Consider the following 17,266-nt stretch of genomic DNA (forward strand, 5'->3'; position numbering starts at 1 on the left):
GTCTGCCGAGGGGCCTCTTCAACTCACTGGCTGGACTACTGTCCTCTAGCAAAGCCAGAGTGGATGGATGGTGGGGGTTGAAAATAGACGGAAGGGAGAGGAAGACACAGGGTGGAAGAGATGGATAAAGATGGAGGGGTAGAAGACACAGACATGCGAAGAAAAGTAAGACAAAGGACAATGGGTAAATGGTCCTTTGTCTGTGGAGAAGAAGACCAGGGCAGACAACACACACTGGACAACAACGGACGACTGGACTCCACGGCTAGAGAGGGAAAACAGGAGTGTGACGTGTGGAGAGAGAGGACGATTAAGAGACACAAAGCGCACGGAGACCGGTACCTCCACAGCAACACTGAAGTCCACCATGGACACGCTGGTGTTGCGATGCCAGCAGACGTGCACGGTGGTGTTGCCACGTTGACCCTGGCGCTCCAGAGACGAGCGCGAGCCGCAGAGCTCCTCCTCCGACTCCTGCTCCGCTCCGCTGTCCTCCAGCAGCTCTGCGGAACAACGGGCAGGTCAGACACGCCGGTTAGCAGAAGGAACTGTGCGCTCCGCGGGTGGGATTGAAAATTATGTTGTAATATAAACACTTTACGGGTTCCTGTTGTTCCTGCTCATCTTTTGAACTTTAATTGGACATTTACATATAAATATGTTACATGAAAGATCATAGACATGTTCATTTAAATTTCTGTGCTCTAAATATAGGGATAAATATTCAGGAACTTAATGCCAAAGTGCTGATGTAAAGTACTGCGTTAAAGACAGCTGACAAACTATTACAGACACAACTGTTCCAGATGAAGAACTGGTTGTTGACTGACGGATTTCTTTGGAACTTAAGGCTGAAGAACAAGCTCTGCAACATCTTGAGGATTGTTTTGTTACACATGACTGGCTAATGTTCTGTGTTTTAACTGTCTCCAGCTGGAGGTGAACATTTCCAGTCTTCTTTGCAGCAAACGAGGCCTGGTTTGCGTTTCAGGCTTTGGCTTTTTTTTTCTTTTCTTTTTTTTTTTTTTTGGTTATACTGCACTATTCATAGACATCGACCCATTTTTAAGACTCTGATAGAGATCTGTGACAACAATCTGACTTTTATTAGATGTACTCTAGCTATAATGGAGCATTGCCACTACTTTGTTTCACCTTTTAGCCTCACAAATCCACCGGGCAGAAGCATAAAATGATACGATTTAGCTCACAGTAGTTTAAGGATGTGTGTAAAAATATCATTTAGATGTGATTAAATCCAAATACACAGGAACACCTGTTGAGATATTTCACAGATGAAGAAGCCACAGAACAAAGAGCTGGGCCGAGCGATCAAAGGTGAAAAATTACCCTTTTGTTGTCACTTGTAAGCCGACACTCTTCAACTGGTTCGATTTAAAAATGTTCATAGCGGGTGATTTAGCAGAGGGACAATAGAGACGTCAAACCAAAGGTCACCAGGCGGAGGCCTCATTGAACGGCATGACAGGCATTTAAGATAAAGAATGAGGAAAAAGATGATGAGGAATACGGGGCGGCAGCTGGGCGATGGACCTACATATATCAGGTGACATTAAAAGTATGATGAAAGACCACCTGGAACATTTTGGTGAGATTATTCACGAGGTGCTGAAAGATGCTGTCTGTTAAAGGGAAAGAAGAAGAGGAGAATTGTGGGAATTGGTTAGGTGTGTCTATAGGTAAAGGTTGGTCCATTCCCCTTAAAGAAAGACCTTAGTGGTGGGAGGAAATATAAGCTTCATCCTCAAAGCTTTCTATCGCCGGTGACAAATCACACGTGAAAACATTTCCAGTAAGGATTATGTCGATGACTCAACCAGCTGGGACTTTTTTGGTTCTCACAGGGTTGCAGACAGTCCTGCGATGATGATGATGAATTGATGTTTGGGCAAGAAATAGTTTGCAGTTTAGTGGAGCAGATAACAGTTTGTGTTTGATGGTTGAAAATACTGGAAAGATCTGAATGTTTTCTGTTTTTTTTTAAACCCACCCACACACACACTGAGGGCAGACTTACTGTTGTCAGAGACGCCGGCGGGAAGCAGGTCGGCGCTCGGGCTGCTGCTCTGTTCTGCCAGGTCAATCGCCATCCTGATGTCCTCCACCCACCGCTCCATCTCTGACGCACAGCTGGACACAGACAGAGAAGGAGACAGAGAAAGCGAGAAAGAGAACTTTTAGTAAAATCTTTTTTTTTTTTGTTTTGTTTTCAAATTAAGCACATGAACTGAGAGAAGGACGGTAACCGAGAAAAACAAGTCATAATAAAGTCAACATTATCTCTATATTAAAACTTTTTCATCAGTGAATGAGCCACTGAATGGAAACTAGGTCACATTAATTAGAGGACAAACAAACTGTGGCAGAGGTCCTGTGGTGAGGAGATCCATTTTTAATGAGTCTGACCTCCATTAATCTTTAAAACTGTTATTCTTAGAGGCATATTGTGTTTATTCATAATGAATGATTTAAGTATTTGTTGTGAGAAATTTGCTTTATTTGGTTTCTTTGTTTCCACCCATTTTCTTATCTTTAATCCCTTATGATGTTTTTAAACATTACACTTTCTTTTTGTGGTATTTTTTTCATTGGCATTATTACATAACAAAACATGTCGATTGTGATTTAGTCACGCTGTATATATGTGCTTATGTGTGTGTGTTTATGGATACCTGGCTGCCACCACCACAGACTGGCGCTGTCCGAACAAGGTGAAGGAATGAGGGACTCCCCACTCCTCCTCACTTTCTCTGATCTGCACAAACACACACAGCATTGTCAAAACACATCCCACTTGGGGACACAAAAATCCAAAATCTGGTTGTAAGATTAACAGTACATCCACGTAAACAAAATCCATAACCACTTCTAACAACAACAGAAGAAAAACCACCGTACCGTCATGCCATAGAGGGGAAGCTGGCCATGAACTTTAAACTGGTTGGACGGGGTCATCCCTCGACTGGTGTACACCAAGGAATCACTGAACTGAGGGGGAAGACAAAGGAAGGGAAGGAAGGAAGGAAGGAAAGCAAGGCCAGAAAAAAGTGTGGGTTATATTCTTTGCCATCACCGATATTAGATATACTCAGAAAAGCAGCTGTAAGCTCGTACCAGGAAGAACATTCTCTGCTGAAGGCCTTTCCCCGAGAGCTTGCTGAGGCAGCCAAGCCTGATGAACTCCTGCAAGTTGAACACAAACATAAAATGAAAAATAATTTCATTAACGATATTAGAGCAACAGTGGGGAAAGCCAACGCACATAAATTTGCCTTTTTTTCCCCAGGGAGTTAGAAATTGGCACAAGAGATTTTTTCACCAAACGTGGAAACTAATCATTTAAAAACAATGAAAACGAGAAAGAGTCTAACCCTCCCGCGGATAGCGAGGTTGTCGATGCCAGTCAGATCTTTCTTCAGCTCCAGAAGCTTCTGGAAGTTCTCCATCTTCATCATGGTGCCTTGAAGCTGCAGCACCATCTCCGAGATATCCGCCAGGGCCGCTGAAGAGGCGGTGGGAGGAAGATGAAAAGAGTTTGCGAAGGGGGGAAAAAAAGGCACTTCCCTCACCCACACATACACTCAAACACACCCTTCCCTCGTACCTCTACTGTCCCTGAAGTCATCGTGGGTGGGCGGGTAGTGCTTGCAGAGCCGCTCCAGGATGAGCTTGTAGTGCAGCAGGCGATGGAGAGGTCGCAGGAGGAAGATGTTGAAGGGCAGGTAGCAAACCCTCTGCTGCTCAAAGTCTCGACACAGAGTCTCCACCTTTCGACTGGACCTGAGAAACAGAGGCGGAGCTTTTCGTGTTTCAGGAATTTAACAATTTCCTTAAATGGAACATTTAAAGCAAAGGTCTAATACTGATAATGTTAGCATTTCCACCGGTTTCATATTCTGCATCAACCTACCTACAGACCCGTTCCAGTTCAACCAGGCACTCTGAATGTTTCTGAAGATGAATTGTCAACTGCTGCAGATGCAAAAGAGAGACAGAAGATACAGTTTCACACACAACGAGGGGACATAAAAATAAAAACAACACAAGGGAGACATAGTTACCCTCAAGCCCTGAATGTTCTTCAGTAAAACATCACCCATTCGTTGGTAGTCTCCTTTGATGTGGGCATTGGAGCGACCCTCCCTGCAAGAGACACACAAGAGAGAATAATTGAGATTTATTCATGTGCAGTAACATTTATTTACCACTAGATGTCACAGCACAGTCAAGTTTCCTCACACATGACTGGAAAAATCTTCCATTATGCCATTCAATTTTACCAGCAAGTACTTGGGCCCTCTCTAAAGGGATGGTTTGTGTTTATATGTGTGTGTGTGTGTGTGTCCTCTCTGTCTGTCATTACATACACAAGATTCCCATTGGTGGAAAAGATGCAGTTTGCGTGTGCACATTAGTTCCCATGCAATGATGTCACATCAGCCTCGAGGTGAGTGCAAGTCTTTCCGTGTCACATCGTTTCCCAGGTCTGACTTTAAGTGGCACATGGTGACGGTGATATGTGACTTAACAGTAAATAAATAAAACAACAAGAAAAAAAAAACACAAAATGTTGAATTCATTCTTTTTGTTTTCTTTCCCTTCATTTTTTCTTGGTTTAACCCCGAAGTTTGGTTTCATGTTATTGTGAAACGTGAGGCTTCAGATTAGAACAGCTGATGGAAAACAATGCAGCTGATACAGAAATGCAACAGTGGAGCGACTTTCTTTGTTTTTGTCTCAGCCTGCATTTGCTTAAGCACAATACCAAATTGCTCAACACTAATCTGGTTTTAAAATGCCTCTCATTTTTGCTTTCCTCCCCCAACATTTGTAAGATATCTGTAATATTTTCCATTTGAAATGAGACATATTGAACTGTTTTATTTTTGAAATTATTTTCCTGTTTTTTCCTTTGTAAAAAAAAAAAAAAAAAAAAAAGGCCTTTATGGAAGTGTATTCAAACACACCTGCGCTGTGTACCATTCCACAGGTGAAAATGTCTGTGATGATTGTAACAGACTTATCAGTTTTCTGAATGGGAGTAAACAGACACTGACCACTGTGCCAGACGCTGCTCCACCTCCTTGAGGAATCCCTGGTGGAACTTGTGAACCGGATCGTAGTTGGCGGAGATCAAGTCCTGCACAGAGTCGGGAAACGCCTCGTCTTTCCCCACAAAACTCTGGAAGGACTGTGATGGACGGACACACGGACACACGGACACACGGACACACGGACACACACACACACACACACACACACACACACACACACACACACACAGGTAGAAATAAAGATAGTTAGTTATATGATGTGCCTGAATTTTATATGATGTGCCTGAAGTCAAGATTTATCTCATCTTCATAACTGCTTCACTACACAGCTTTTTAATTTTGGAGTTTGCTTTTCTTTGTCTCATGAGATAATACATGAGATAATTAATTATACATTTTGGGGTTTTGGAGCTTTAGGAAACTGTGATGGGCATTTGCACCCTTTTCTGATATTTAGAGACCAAATGATTATTCAATTAATTGAGAAAATAATTGTCAGAATAGTCTATAATGAAAGTAACTGCTGGTTGCATCACTAGTTCAGGCCGGTGTATAGTCAAATTAATTATGCTTTTAAACAACACACACTCTTCTGCGTTTAAGAAATCATTTTTGGGACAAGAATGAAGTGAATGTAGTTTAAAAAGGGAACCACACACGCACACACAAACACACACACACAGACACACAGACTGCTGCTATGATCACAACAGACCCCTGAGGTGAAGGTTGGTGGGTCAGAAAGAGTGATTTGACTTGAGAGCACAAAGACATTTGTTTGCACCAAGGAAATCCATCAGCTAGCTCACACACTCACATACACACACACACAAACACACACACCGTGATCCTCGTGGCCCCGAGCAAGTACACTACAACCCCTAACACAAAGGTGTTATATTGCCCTTCAGAGCAAATCCCACACGATCATGACAGCTAGTGTCGACAGGAGGTCGTCCAGCTGTTTCACAGCGGGACTCGCTGGGAGAGAGGAAGGGTGACAGAGTGGAGAGGGAGAAAAGAGGGGGAGGGAGGGAGGGAAGGGTGTGGGAGTACAGGCCTCAGCGGTGCCAGCCAAAGAAATATTTAAGAGGTTTTAAAAAAGCGCCAGCACACGCCTCCCTCCCACATCAAAGAGGGTGGAAACTACTGTTGAGAAGGAAAAAGAGCTGAGAGGGAGAAAAATACACAGGAGAGGAGGAATATGATATTATTTTCCCCTCCACACTGAGGTCAGACGTTATGGTCAGCTTCATAATATTAAGGTGTATGGGGTGTTCAGCAGGCAGGTGCCTGTGTTTTCCCCTCTGGTGGTCTTTACTCATTTGTTAGGAGAGTGGAGTCCCATAAAGGGCAAAGACAAAATCTCACCCACATTCAGCTGCACTTTCATCCCAGGATTCAGGATCCAGACATTGTGTTTTGTGAACGCAGAGTGTGTTGATCTTAGAGGTTTTTACTTGTAAACTAAAGAGCTGGGAGCGAAAAGTCAAGTTAGTGTTGAAGAACAAACAGGAAACAAAAAGTTCTCCAGCTTAAAAGGAGGTGAGTTTTACCAGATGTGTTGCTTTCTGGTGAAAAACAAAAGGCTGAATGTCATTTGAAAAAACACAAGGAACTTTAATATGCGCGCTTCGGAGCTGTATTTCCATCTGTCATCCGTCCTGAAAAATGCTCATAAATCTTCAGATGTTGAGCCTTGGTCTTGAGTCGTGGTCCAAACTACACGCACATAAAAGCCAGTTTTCAGGGTGGGAATAAAAATACTGGCACTGTGCGTTCAAACGGGTCTAATAACACAATGCAATATTAATGTCACATGACAGAAAAGACCGTCAGCTTGTGATTTTGGTTTACAATAAAAAAAAAAAAATAAAGACAGACTTCAGCTCCTTGTCCTGATATATTCTGGCTTTCAAACAAAACCAAACTCAGCTCACTGTCCCATTATTGAGGCTGTAAAAACTGCTCTTGCATTGCACAAACCAATTCCTGACTCACTGTCCCAACATATGAACTTTTAAAAAAGCTCAACTTTTCTTCACTTTCTTCTGAAATAACCAGCTTTGACTCGCTATTCCAGAAGTAAGGCTTTAAAAGAGACCAAACTTGGCTCGCTGTCTGTGTGCGTGCTGTGCAGGGCTGTGCACTTTAGGGGAATGTGTTTACACTTGGCCAGACAAGCTCCTGGTCTTAACACAGATGGCATTACGTGTATCTCTCTCTCTCTCTGTCTCTCAGCCAGAGCAGCTTCTCCTGTCCTTATCGGAACTACAGAAGCTGCAGAGATGTTTACAAAAATCCTCACCTCTGTGATGACCTGCAGGTCTTTGAGGTAGGTCCGCTCTGTGGTCAACAGCTCCTTGGCTATGAAGTAGGCCTTGTCTGTGGGAAACTTCTGGACACAAAGCGAAAGATGAGATCGATCCAACTGTCCATCCATCAAATCCAAGCATTTATACACTCCTCTTGTTTTCTATTGAAAACAGCTTTAATCTGTTTATCCATCCATGTATCATTTATTTAAAATTGAAATTTACAATGAACTTTTATGGAAATTCATCAGTTTTTCTTTGGATAAACGGTTAAACAATTAAATATGTTTTTGATTAACATACAAATATCTTAGAGGATATCAGTAATTGTATATCCCTTTGAAAAGTTACAATATCCATCTTTAACTCATTTAAGATTTCTATGGATAACATTGCAAATAGCAGCATCTATTGAATTGTATTATAGCATATCTTCTAAAGCCTTTCTATCATTGGACACACTGCATGATGGGTTCTCTTAATCGTGCGAGGTGTTCGTGATTAACAGGAAGCGGCTCTGACACATCACCTTAGAAGGCACGCTATTGGCTATCGATTCAGTGTAGGTAGATGTAAATGTAGTCGAACAAGCCACTGCAGGAAGCTCCAATGAATCACACTTTGAATATGAAATTCTCCACCACCCCCCCCCCTTTCTAAATGCCCACCTTCCTCCTCGCCTCCTCCTCCTCATCATTGCGGACGTATCCGGCTTCGGTGAGCAGCGGGCTGGTGAGTGGCGACAGCTGCCGTCCCTCAGGACTCTGACCTGGACCCAGGACACCTGTGCTGCCCATCCCCTGTCCATTTACTGAGCCGTTGCCGTTAACAACCACATGAGGACTTCCCAGCGGAGAGTCGTCTGAAGCGGGACTTCCTGGGGGAGGAAAGGAAAAAATAGGAAAATGGAAAGGGGAGGGAGATAGGGACAGGAATAGAGCGCAGAGTGAGATAAGAGAGAAGATGGCAGGGGAGGATAAGGGATGGTGTTATTGCAGATTCTTTATGTACAATATGAAAGCTGTTAAACTACTTTCATGAAACTCACTGCCACTTTCTTATCATTTAATTCTTAAAGCGACATTTTCCTTCTTTCCTCAGGAAAAGGTTACTTGATTTACCCTGCTGTTATTTTGAGTATTTTCAGCATTTAGAGGCTAAAAATATGAACATGTTCCTCTAAATGTAGCCACCCAGTATGGCAGTGAATTTCATGGTTGGACAATCCTGCACAATCAATCTATGAGTCAGGACTGAAAATGAACAGCTGTTGTGTTCCAGCAGGTCGCCACTTGACAAAAATGCTACAATCCCTCGACTCTGAGCAAGGCTACATCTACTCTGATAAACTATTTAGATCCTCATCTTTAATATGATGAAAATCAGAGTAAAAAAGGAGCGAAAGATGGAAAAAAATAACAATAAATGTTAAGTACACGGTTAGCAAGGAGCTATGGATTATACAAGCTTATCTACAAGACTTTTAATAAAGGCCATATCTGTGCATTGTAAAGGCAAATCAAACATGCAGTCATGCATATTACAAAGCTGTCAACTAACACTTACTCTCATTATTAGTCACTCACTAATAATCGACTAATTGATCAATTGTTGGGATTGCATTATGACAATCTATGAATACAACACAAGTCTTTCCATTTCCCTTACAATGCACTGTAGATATGATGCTCTATAGCTATGAGATAGTTTGGCTAAAATCATCTGTTTTTTTAACAGGAGTCTGGTCTGACTGTCGTTGAAATCAAATTCTGCAAATTATTATCATCTGCACAGAAGAATAAAAAGGTTAAAGCTACTTTTCACTAGAGCTAGAGTCTCTACAGAGGTTTACTACATGGTACTGAGTTGTTACTGTATACTTGCCCAGGTGCAAAGTTTCCAAAGAGTCCACTGTTATACACCAAACTGGAACATGGGTAAAACCATGGCAACCACTGAGTGCAGATCTGTGACGGGTGCTATAAAAGAACTTACCACCAAACAGAAAACAACTAAAAAAAAAACCACTACGACAAAAAACACAGGTGAAACAACGAGCTAACAGAAGCTAGAAAACACGAAACACAGACAGGAACGAGTTGAATCATGTGTGCACACTGAACACCACACAAAACAAAAAAAACACTGCTCTACAGTCTAGCTACCACAACACAAGACACAAGGAAGGGTTGGCAATTCAAGCAGGTGGAGGGTATGTGGGTGGGTGTATGAGGGGAGTAGGAAGGGGTAGAGCTGGACACTGGTTCCCTCTACAGAAAATTCTGGAGTCCCTTTTCTTCGAACATACAAGGTCGTTTTTTTATTGACACTAGTGCTCACAATCAGTTACAGTGTTAAAAAGAGAAATGAAGGGTAAAGAAAAAAACATCAGAGAAGTCAGAGGAAAAAAAACCCAAAAAGAAACAGTAGGTGCTTTGAGATGAAAATCAAAAAGGACAGGTGTGCAGGAACACAGGTGTTACAAGAGTGACAGAAAACCAGTGAGTCTTTAGGCCATATAATGAGTGTAAGTTAAGAGAAAAATGGATCATCTCAGTGCCTTGCTTTTGTAAAGGAATATAAAGACTTTGAGGCAGCTCTTAAGCAGCAATTTGACCTCCGTATGTCAAGCAGTTATTATGATTTTAAGCTTTAGAGATGCAGAGATACAAAGCCTGTCACTCCACAAACGCTGCGCGCTACAGCTTTGGCATGCATCATGTGAAATCAAGTAAATACTATGCGACATGCAAGTTAAAACTGCCACCGATCACAAAATTAGAGGAATGGCCACAAAGCCAGTTTATCCCTTCAAAAGAAGTCAAGTCAGTCCAGTAAAAAGTGTGTTAATGTAAACAGAAAGAGAAGCACAGATGTGATGCTAAAATGCCAACGGGTTTCCAATCTTAATCTAATTTAAAGACAACAGTTTGACATTTTGGGAAAGAAGTGTGTTGAGTTTCTTGTTGAGAGTTAGATGAGAAGATTGATACCACTCTAGTGTCTGTAGGGTAAATATAAAGCTACAACCAACAGTCGGTTAGCTTAGCTTAGCATAAAGACTTGAAGTGGGGGGAAACAGTTAGCCTAGCTCTATCGAAAAAGTAACAAAATATGTGCAGATAAAACGAACTAGATGCAATATGCTAACGAGTGAGCTCAAATTTTGTTCATAGCTGAGCCATTTACCAACTTCCTGTCTAGGCGAAGCAAACCGGCTTCTGACTGTAGCTTCAATATTACTGTACAGACATGAGAGTGGTATCAGTCGTCGCATCCGGTAAGAAATCGAATATGCACATTTCCCAAAATGTCCAACTATTGCTTCAAGCAGCTCAATATCACCCAAACACGATCACATCTCCACAGTGTGTATATCGCAGAAAAGACTACAATCATTTTACTTTAACTTTTAAAGTAAATCTAGCAAATTTGGCTCTGATTAACTCCCAAAAACATACAAATTACAATACAAAAATCACAATTTATCAGTCTGTTACTGTATGTACACTTCATTAAAATCACAAAAAAGCCTCAATGGAAATGACTTGCAGCAAGTGCTATTTGGTGACAGGCAGTGAAAAGGAAACCAAGGTGGACTCAACTCCAGTATTCAAGTATGTATGTGTGTGTGTGTGTGTGTGTCCATCTTCTGACAATACTCGGACTTTCACACCTTGCAAAAATAATGCCATGTCTCTCAATTATATCTTTTTTTTTTTACACTTACGTTTGCATTAAAATTAACTTTACTTGTGTCTGTCTACCTTCGCCCTCCCGCCCTCTGTTATAAGAGCACTGGAGTTGAGTCAGCCCTTGTTTTGTACTTGTGCACAGTGAGGAAACCTGGAGCAAAACACAAATGGTTTCTAAATATTAAAAAAAGAAAGAAAGACAGGGTGCAGTTAATTAATCATGAGGGTGCAGTAATGAGAAAGGCATGAAAAGTCTAACATCCCACGTGAAGTGAAGAGGAGTTTGTGTCCGAAAGAACGCAAACCTAAACATTTTTTTTTTGTCGTACTGCACCTACAGCCTCTCAAACATTTGAAACCATTTAGAGCCCCGTGACAGAAACACCGAGTGACACAGTGAGAAAAAGCAGAGCAGCATGACAGAAAAGCAGAGACTTTTGCCTCGCCTGGTTAACATGCATTCAGAATAAAGAAAAGAAAATGGTGAGAAAACAGTGTTGAGGAGCATTTCCTCCTCCACCCCCCCCCCAATCCAAAAATAACCAAACATGCTTAAAAACAGTGCATTTACAAAGCATGAACATTTGTTTCAGGAAGAAGCAGTAGCTCTGAGGAAAAAGAAGGTTGCTTGAATTTAAAAGGTGATAAAACCTTAATGACATTTTGTCGGAGTTAAGTCACCTCATAGCTTGAACCTCTGTGTTTAAGTATGTATGCTAACTGTAAACAGTAAACTGCTAAAAGGGTCATTAGTGAATAAGTAATCCACCTTAACTCACAGGAATGTCTGTATTTCCCAAACACAAAGTCAGGAAAAAAAAGTGACAGCTGTTCTTCAAGCTTAATGCTAATATCAGCATGCTAACATGCTGATATCATGTTTACCATTTTCACAAGCATACTTAAGCCCGGTAGTTAAGCTAACGCTTGTTAATTAGCACTTAAGACACACTGCGCTTAAAGCTGCAGGGAATGTCATTAGAGTTGCAGGCATTTGGTCATAAGACAAAGAAATGATTTTGACCAGGTGAGGGCGCTAGCTGAAATGTCACATCACCAGGTTAGTTAGTATAATTCATCCTGAGGGGGGCATGGACATGTGTGCCCACTTTCATGGCAATTCACCCATTTTGACTGCTCGACATCCTGCGAGTCATTTCACCACTATTGACTTTTGGGCAACTTTTTTTTTTTTTTTTTTTTAGGAAATACAGACATTTAGCCCCCGGACCGAAGTTCAGTGCAAGAGAAGTGCAGCGATTATTTACTTAATTCAGCAAAGTTTGTCCCAAGTCAGTTTTTTGCAGTGAAAACAAAAAAAGTGTGTCGTAGTGAGCAGACAGCCAGCAAATGACAGTGATGGGGATGGGAGGCCAGCACACCTTCAATAAACAGCCTTGTAACAGAAGAGAAAAACAGCATCCAAAGAAAGTGAAAGATAACAGTGAGTTTCCTTCTGTTGTTGTTGTGTGGTAGTAGTGCATGCCAAGGGCCAAGCCAAGCAAAGCAGAGAGCTATGGATGGTCACAGGTTTAAGGACGACAGTTGTTGGTTCTGATTATTGATCATCAAGTGTGTGTGAATGCGTAAAACCGTGAAAAGAAAGAAAAAAGAATGATAGAAAGAAATAAAGACCCACAGAAGTAGCAGAGGTAATGCATCTGAAGTATAAATGTAGACACACAGAGCTTCAGTTATTATCAAAAATACAGATATAAATGTTGTTTCCCTAACATTTCAACTTACAAATCTATTCAAATTCCTGGTTTTCCACTAATGGTGAATGTAAAAGAGAATTACGACAAACATTTCTACCACAAACATCCAAATTACAGTGCAAGTTGCCCACAACAGACAGACAGAAACTCAAAGTATGAAAAAGTGCTCTGAAGAAAAGGACTTTAGCTCGGCCAAAACCGAATTCGAAGGCAGACTGACCATTAGCTACAGCGCTCGTCCTCCAACAGATCCCAATAGCTTACACATGAAACACATTTTTTCTACAAGTCAAGTGTATTATTCTAAGTATAACCCATTCTCTACCAAGGACATTCAAATGTACTGTACAATTAGAGGAGACTATCAATTCATGTTATCCTTGTGGTCGGACACAGTCCAAACAGTCCACACTGCTTCACAAACCGTCTGTGTTCCCCTTTAAACCTCCATCACTTCCCATTGAAATCCCTCAATAAACTCCAGCTATTATCTTAAAGCCTTTCTATTGCACAAGACAACAGTCAAATAATTAGAAAAGTTTGATCTTAGAGAAAATGCTACATCAGGGAACTACAACATTATAACTACAAACAGATTCCTATCAGGGTTTAATTATACAGCAAGGCAGCAGATCCTGGTCAACTCGACAGCTCTCAGAACGAGCCATCAAGCTAAAATCAGTGCCACCTACAAATCAACTTATGCCTCGCTTCAACATCTTTATATCTCGACAACAAACTTAGTTTTTTCTCATTGACAAAAGTGAGCTACAAGCAGCAGAATTTCTTCCTAAATAAAATAGACTCACATGGATTATATCAATGCTATCAAATGATTAGGGAAGAATTGTAGAAATCTCTTCCTCACAAAAACTACAACTCTACACGTGAAGGTTTACCTTTACCTTTCAATTTCTATGACAATATCCCGACTTCCCTACAAAAATCTGTATTATTCATCTGCACATGCTCCTATACAGTTTTTAAGTTATGGCACATTATAAGAAGGTTTGCTCATTCTTTAACTTTTTACAGAGAGCTGGCAAAATTGCCTCGAGGCTTTTAGTTGATTCACCTTTCGACAAAGTGCCAGCGGAAGTTTTTACTACATGTAAAGTTGGACTCAGGTCAGCTGTTTCGCGAAGGGGCTAGCATACAAAATCCGATACAAAAATTGTGGGGTTTAGAAGCGAAGTAAAGGACGATCGCTTCATCTAAAAGTCAGGTTCTGTAGGTGTTTCTATTCACAGTTAAAAAGCTCACGATATGTAAAAATGTCCTCATTCCAAAAATATGTTAGTGCCTTTGCTCAAAAGGTGTATCACAGCTAAACTAATGTAAAAAGGTTCAATATTCAAATATTAATGGGATGGTTTTCAGTCTTCCTAAAAGGTAGTTGAGTGTTAGATTTTTGAAAACTCGCCAAGAGGATGAAACCAGCTTTACAAAGTCGTTTATCTGTTATATACTAAATTAAGATATTACTATTCTTACATAACAGGATTAGATTTATTGCGCATAATAATGATTAATTTGAGGCTCAACTATGTCTTATACAAATCCCTCTCAACAGCTGAAAACCCGACCGCCTATATCTTCCTCATTAAAGTGGTAACATCCCTCCTCCTCTCCCTCTCCATCTTCCCCGTCCCCCAGCTGCAGACTCCCGTAGGAGAATTTGTTACGAGGCAGCGGGGACGAGTGCACGCCATTCGAGTTGACTGAATTGAGGGAACTGACAGCGGCAGGGTTGCCGTACATTAACGGCTGACTGTACGCACTGCTCCCAGTGTCTGACTCAGTGTCACTGGTGTCAGTGCCGCTGCTGGTGGACCCGTCGATCATCTGGACCGGCTGGTTTAGATTGTTGTGTAGGTTGGGTTTTCCCTGGCGGCCAAACAACCGCTGCACCGTACTGGACCGCGCCTGACTTGGAACCGCGTGGTTTCCCACATGATTGCCGTTAGTTATGATCATCCTTCGCTCCATCGGGGCAGAGCAAGGGGCTTGGGCGTGCAGCCCGGGGCGATGAGGGTCGTGGTGGTGGATGGGAGTAGAGGTCAGCTGGCTAAGAATGAAGGGATCAGTATCAGAGCGGTTCCTCATGTTGTTGTTACAATAAGGTTTGGCCACATGTGTCGGTGTGCGGTTTGAGGTGATCGGGGAGTAGCTGCCGTAGTGGTTCGGTGGGTGGGATGACGGCGGGACAGTGGGAGTGTCCACGGGGACCGCTCCCGGACGTTTACTGAAATAATGTCCGCCGTCATCCCAGCGTGAGCCTGAGCGCGGCTGAGCGTGACCGTTCGTCGTCTCGGCGTGACTGAGTGAGTTTGTGCGGTGGTGGAAGCTGCTGATCACCGGGCTGGAGCACTGACTCCGAGTCCCAGTTCCTAACGGTCGACCTATCGCAACAGCTCGCTTGTCTCGACCCTGAAAGATCTCGTCCAACAGCGTGCTGTGGAGGGGAAGACGACCATGAAACGAACCTCCATTTGACAAGATTTCATCATCTGTTAGCTCATGACTCAGACCAAACTTATTAGACACTGGAGCCTGATCTGCATTGTTTCTGTTACCCAGCATGCCCTGCTGATGATGCTGCTGCTGCTGCTGCTGCATCTGCATCAGCCCCTGGTGATTGGTGTGGTAAAACCCATTAACAGCCCCAAACAGGTTCCCAACTTGCCCCCCATTGCGAATTCTACTCTCATGCTTATTATTATATGCAGCAGGCTCATCCTCATTGCTGTCATTTGCATTGCTGTGGCCCCTGGTAACCCTGCCGTGCTTTGTCACATCACATTCACTGTCTATGTCGCTGCAGTCTATGTAAGGAATAGAAGAGCTGCTGCCTTTGTTTGCCCTGCAGGATGGACCTGGGTTGAGGAGCTGCGGCTGCAGCGCTGATCCGGTGCCGTGGTGGTTCTGTCTGGACTGAATCGGGTCTGAGCCAGGCGCTGCAGGTATATCTTGAAAACCGTTGGCGGAGGCCGTGACCAGTGGCGGCTCCTCCGAACCATTAGACTCAGCTTGGAGGCCCAGTCTGGCTGCGTCAGGCTGGTCCGCTAACGCGACAGACATGGCACTCTGCAAATGAGAAATGGGGAGAAAAAGGGAGTGATGGGTTAAAGTGGAGAAAGGGAGAAATGCTCCTTTTTTTTTCTTTTTTTTTTTAAACTGGGCTCTTAAAACAGAATTACTCACTTTGAATAATTTGTTATTTACGGGAACAGTTTTAAGAGAGAGCACACATTTACACACACTGACTCCCTGGAGCTACCCTGGACAAAAACAGCTTTGTATTTTTGGCCACAGAGCAGCTCCAGATTTAAACAGCGAGATAGAGAGATGTAGTGAAAACAGACGAAAAGAGCCTGTAAAAGTGCACAACCTTTCCAAGAAAAATAAAAGAGTAGAATGCCATAAACAAGACTATGGGGGAATAAAGATCCGTGCCGGTTGTTGTTAAAAAAAAAAAGCGTATTACCTCTTTTGGCACTTGTGATCTGAAGGAAGACGACTGGGGGGACATGCCGCTGTTGGACAGAATCTTGCTGTGCTTCCTGAAAAGAGCAGAGCGCGCAGAAGAGGTTAAACCATGTGCAGCTCATCAGTAAAGAGAGAGATGTGATTACTGGTTTGTGTCCCTGCTGCAACAGTAATTGCTGCGATGTGAAGGACGCTGGGTAGGTTGCGTCCGTCTCATGCAATCCTGCTTCTGTTGCTGGAGCAGCAATCAGACAAAAGGAGGGAGAGCTTCACCTTTCAAATGGGACTTTCTTGAGCTCCGAGTCTTTCACATAATCGATGATCTGCTTCTGAGTTCGACCACTGCAGGTACAAGTAGAGAGAAGAAGCAGATGATGAAACATAAATTAAAGACAAATTCAAACGTACAGTTGTTTCCCCTCTCCTCCCTGTCTCTCCTCTCCTGACCTGAACCGGAACGAGGACCCCCTGGTGAACAGGATGGGCTTGGGTTTGGGCTTGGGTTCCTCGAAGAGCCTGAAGAAGGCGTGATACTCTACGCAGATCTTCCAGAAGACCTTGCAACAATCCCTGCTGGCCATGGCGAACTCCAGCGTGTCGTGGTGGGCGTTCTGCTGGAGGACGCAAAAGGCAGGAATGAGCATGGATGGAAAGATAGAAGAAGAGGGAAGGATGGTACAGAGAAAATTAACAGAAGTCAGAAAAAAAAAGGGGAAGCAGGAAAGGGAAAGTGATGTAGACTTACAGCGGGGTCTGCTCTCAGCTTGATTAGGAACCTTTTGCGTTTGAAGCTGAGTTTGCGAATCTTGGACCAGTTGAAGGCGTTAATCTTTGTGTACCCCTAAATAAAAAGAGATGACATTAAGAGAAGCTGGTTTAATATTCATGAGAAATCCATTATCTCACAAGGGAAAAGATAAGAGAGTGGACTTCAAATGGGAAAATAATTCATTTCATTTTCCTCAAAACACACG

The 17,266-nt window shown here is 42.6% G+C and overlaps 2 protein-coding genes across 7 annotated transcripts in view; both read right to left on the bottom strand.

Moving 5' to 3' along the window:
- Window positions 1-17,266, bottom strand: part of LOC111644437 (FERM, ARHGEF and pleckstrin domain-containing protein 1-like) — a 50,418-nt gene that overhangs the window by 2,292 nt on the left and 30,860 nt on the right. For 3 of the 6 annotated variants that reach the window (XM_087170172.1, XM_087170173.1, XM_087170174.1), the window contains exons 9-25: window positions 17,038-17,133; window positions 16,740-16,906; window positions 16,566-16,634; window positions 16,291-16,366; window positions 15,656-15,890; window positions 8,059-8,267; window positions 7,384-7,473; window positions 5,079-5,212; window positions 4,083-4,164; window positions 3,932-3,993; window positions 3,626-3,801; window positions 3,393-3,523; window positions 3,136-3,204; window positions 2,920-3,009; window positions 2,694-2,776; window positions 2,039-2,151; window positions 343-503 (exon numbers count right to left, since the gene is read on the bottom strand). In XM_087170172.1, the coding sequence (XP_087026298.1) occupies window positions 343-503; window positions 2,039-2,151; window positions 2,694-2,776; window positions 2,920-3,009; window positions 3,136-3,204; window positions 3,393-3,523; window positions 3,626-3,801; window positions 3,932-3,993; window positions 4,083-4,164; window positions 5,079-5,212; window positions 7,384-7,473; window positions 8,059-8,267; window positions 15,656-15,890; window positions 16,291-16,366; window positions 16,566-16,634; window positions 16,740-16,906; window positions 17,038-17,133 (2,043 nt within the window). The remainder of the gene's footprint in view (window positions 1-342; window positions 504-2,038; window positions 2,152-2,693; window positions 2,777-2,919; window positions 3,010-3,135; window positions 3,205-3,392; window positions 3,524-3,625; window positions 3,802-3,931; window positions 3,994-4,082; window positions 4,165-5,078; window positions 5,213-7,383; window positions 7,474-8,058; window positions 8,268-15,655; window positions 15,891-16,290; window positions 16,367-16,565; window positions 16,635-16,739; window positions 16,907-17,037; window positions 17,134-17,266) is intronic. The other 3 variants (XM_087170176.1, XM_087170175.1, XM_023393314.2) reach the window with 3 other exon arrangements.
- LOC147817606 (uncharacterized) lies at window positions 9,683-15,649 on the bottom strand. Its single transcript, XM_087170177.1, has one exon. The coding sequence runs from the start codon at window positions 15,426-15,428 to the stop codon at window positions 14,370-14,372; it is 1,059 nt and encodes a 352-aa protein (XP_087026303.1). The 5' UTR covers window positions 15,429-15,649; the 3' UTR covers window positions 9,683-14,369.

The sequence above is a fragment of the Seriola lalandi genome, unplaced genomic scaffold (genome assembly GCF_002814215.2).
Source record: "Seriola lalandi dorsalis isolate HSWRI2012SDOR001 ecotype SW California unplaced genomic scaffold, Sedor1 jcf7180002054933, whole genome shotgun sequence".
In the NCBI taxonomy this organism is placed as follows: Eukaryota; Metazoa; Chordata; class Actinopteri; order Carangiformes; family Carangidae; genus Seriola; species Seriola lalandi.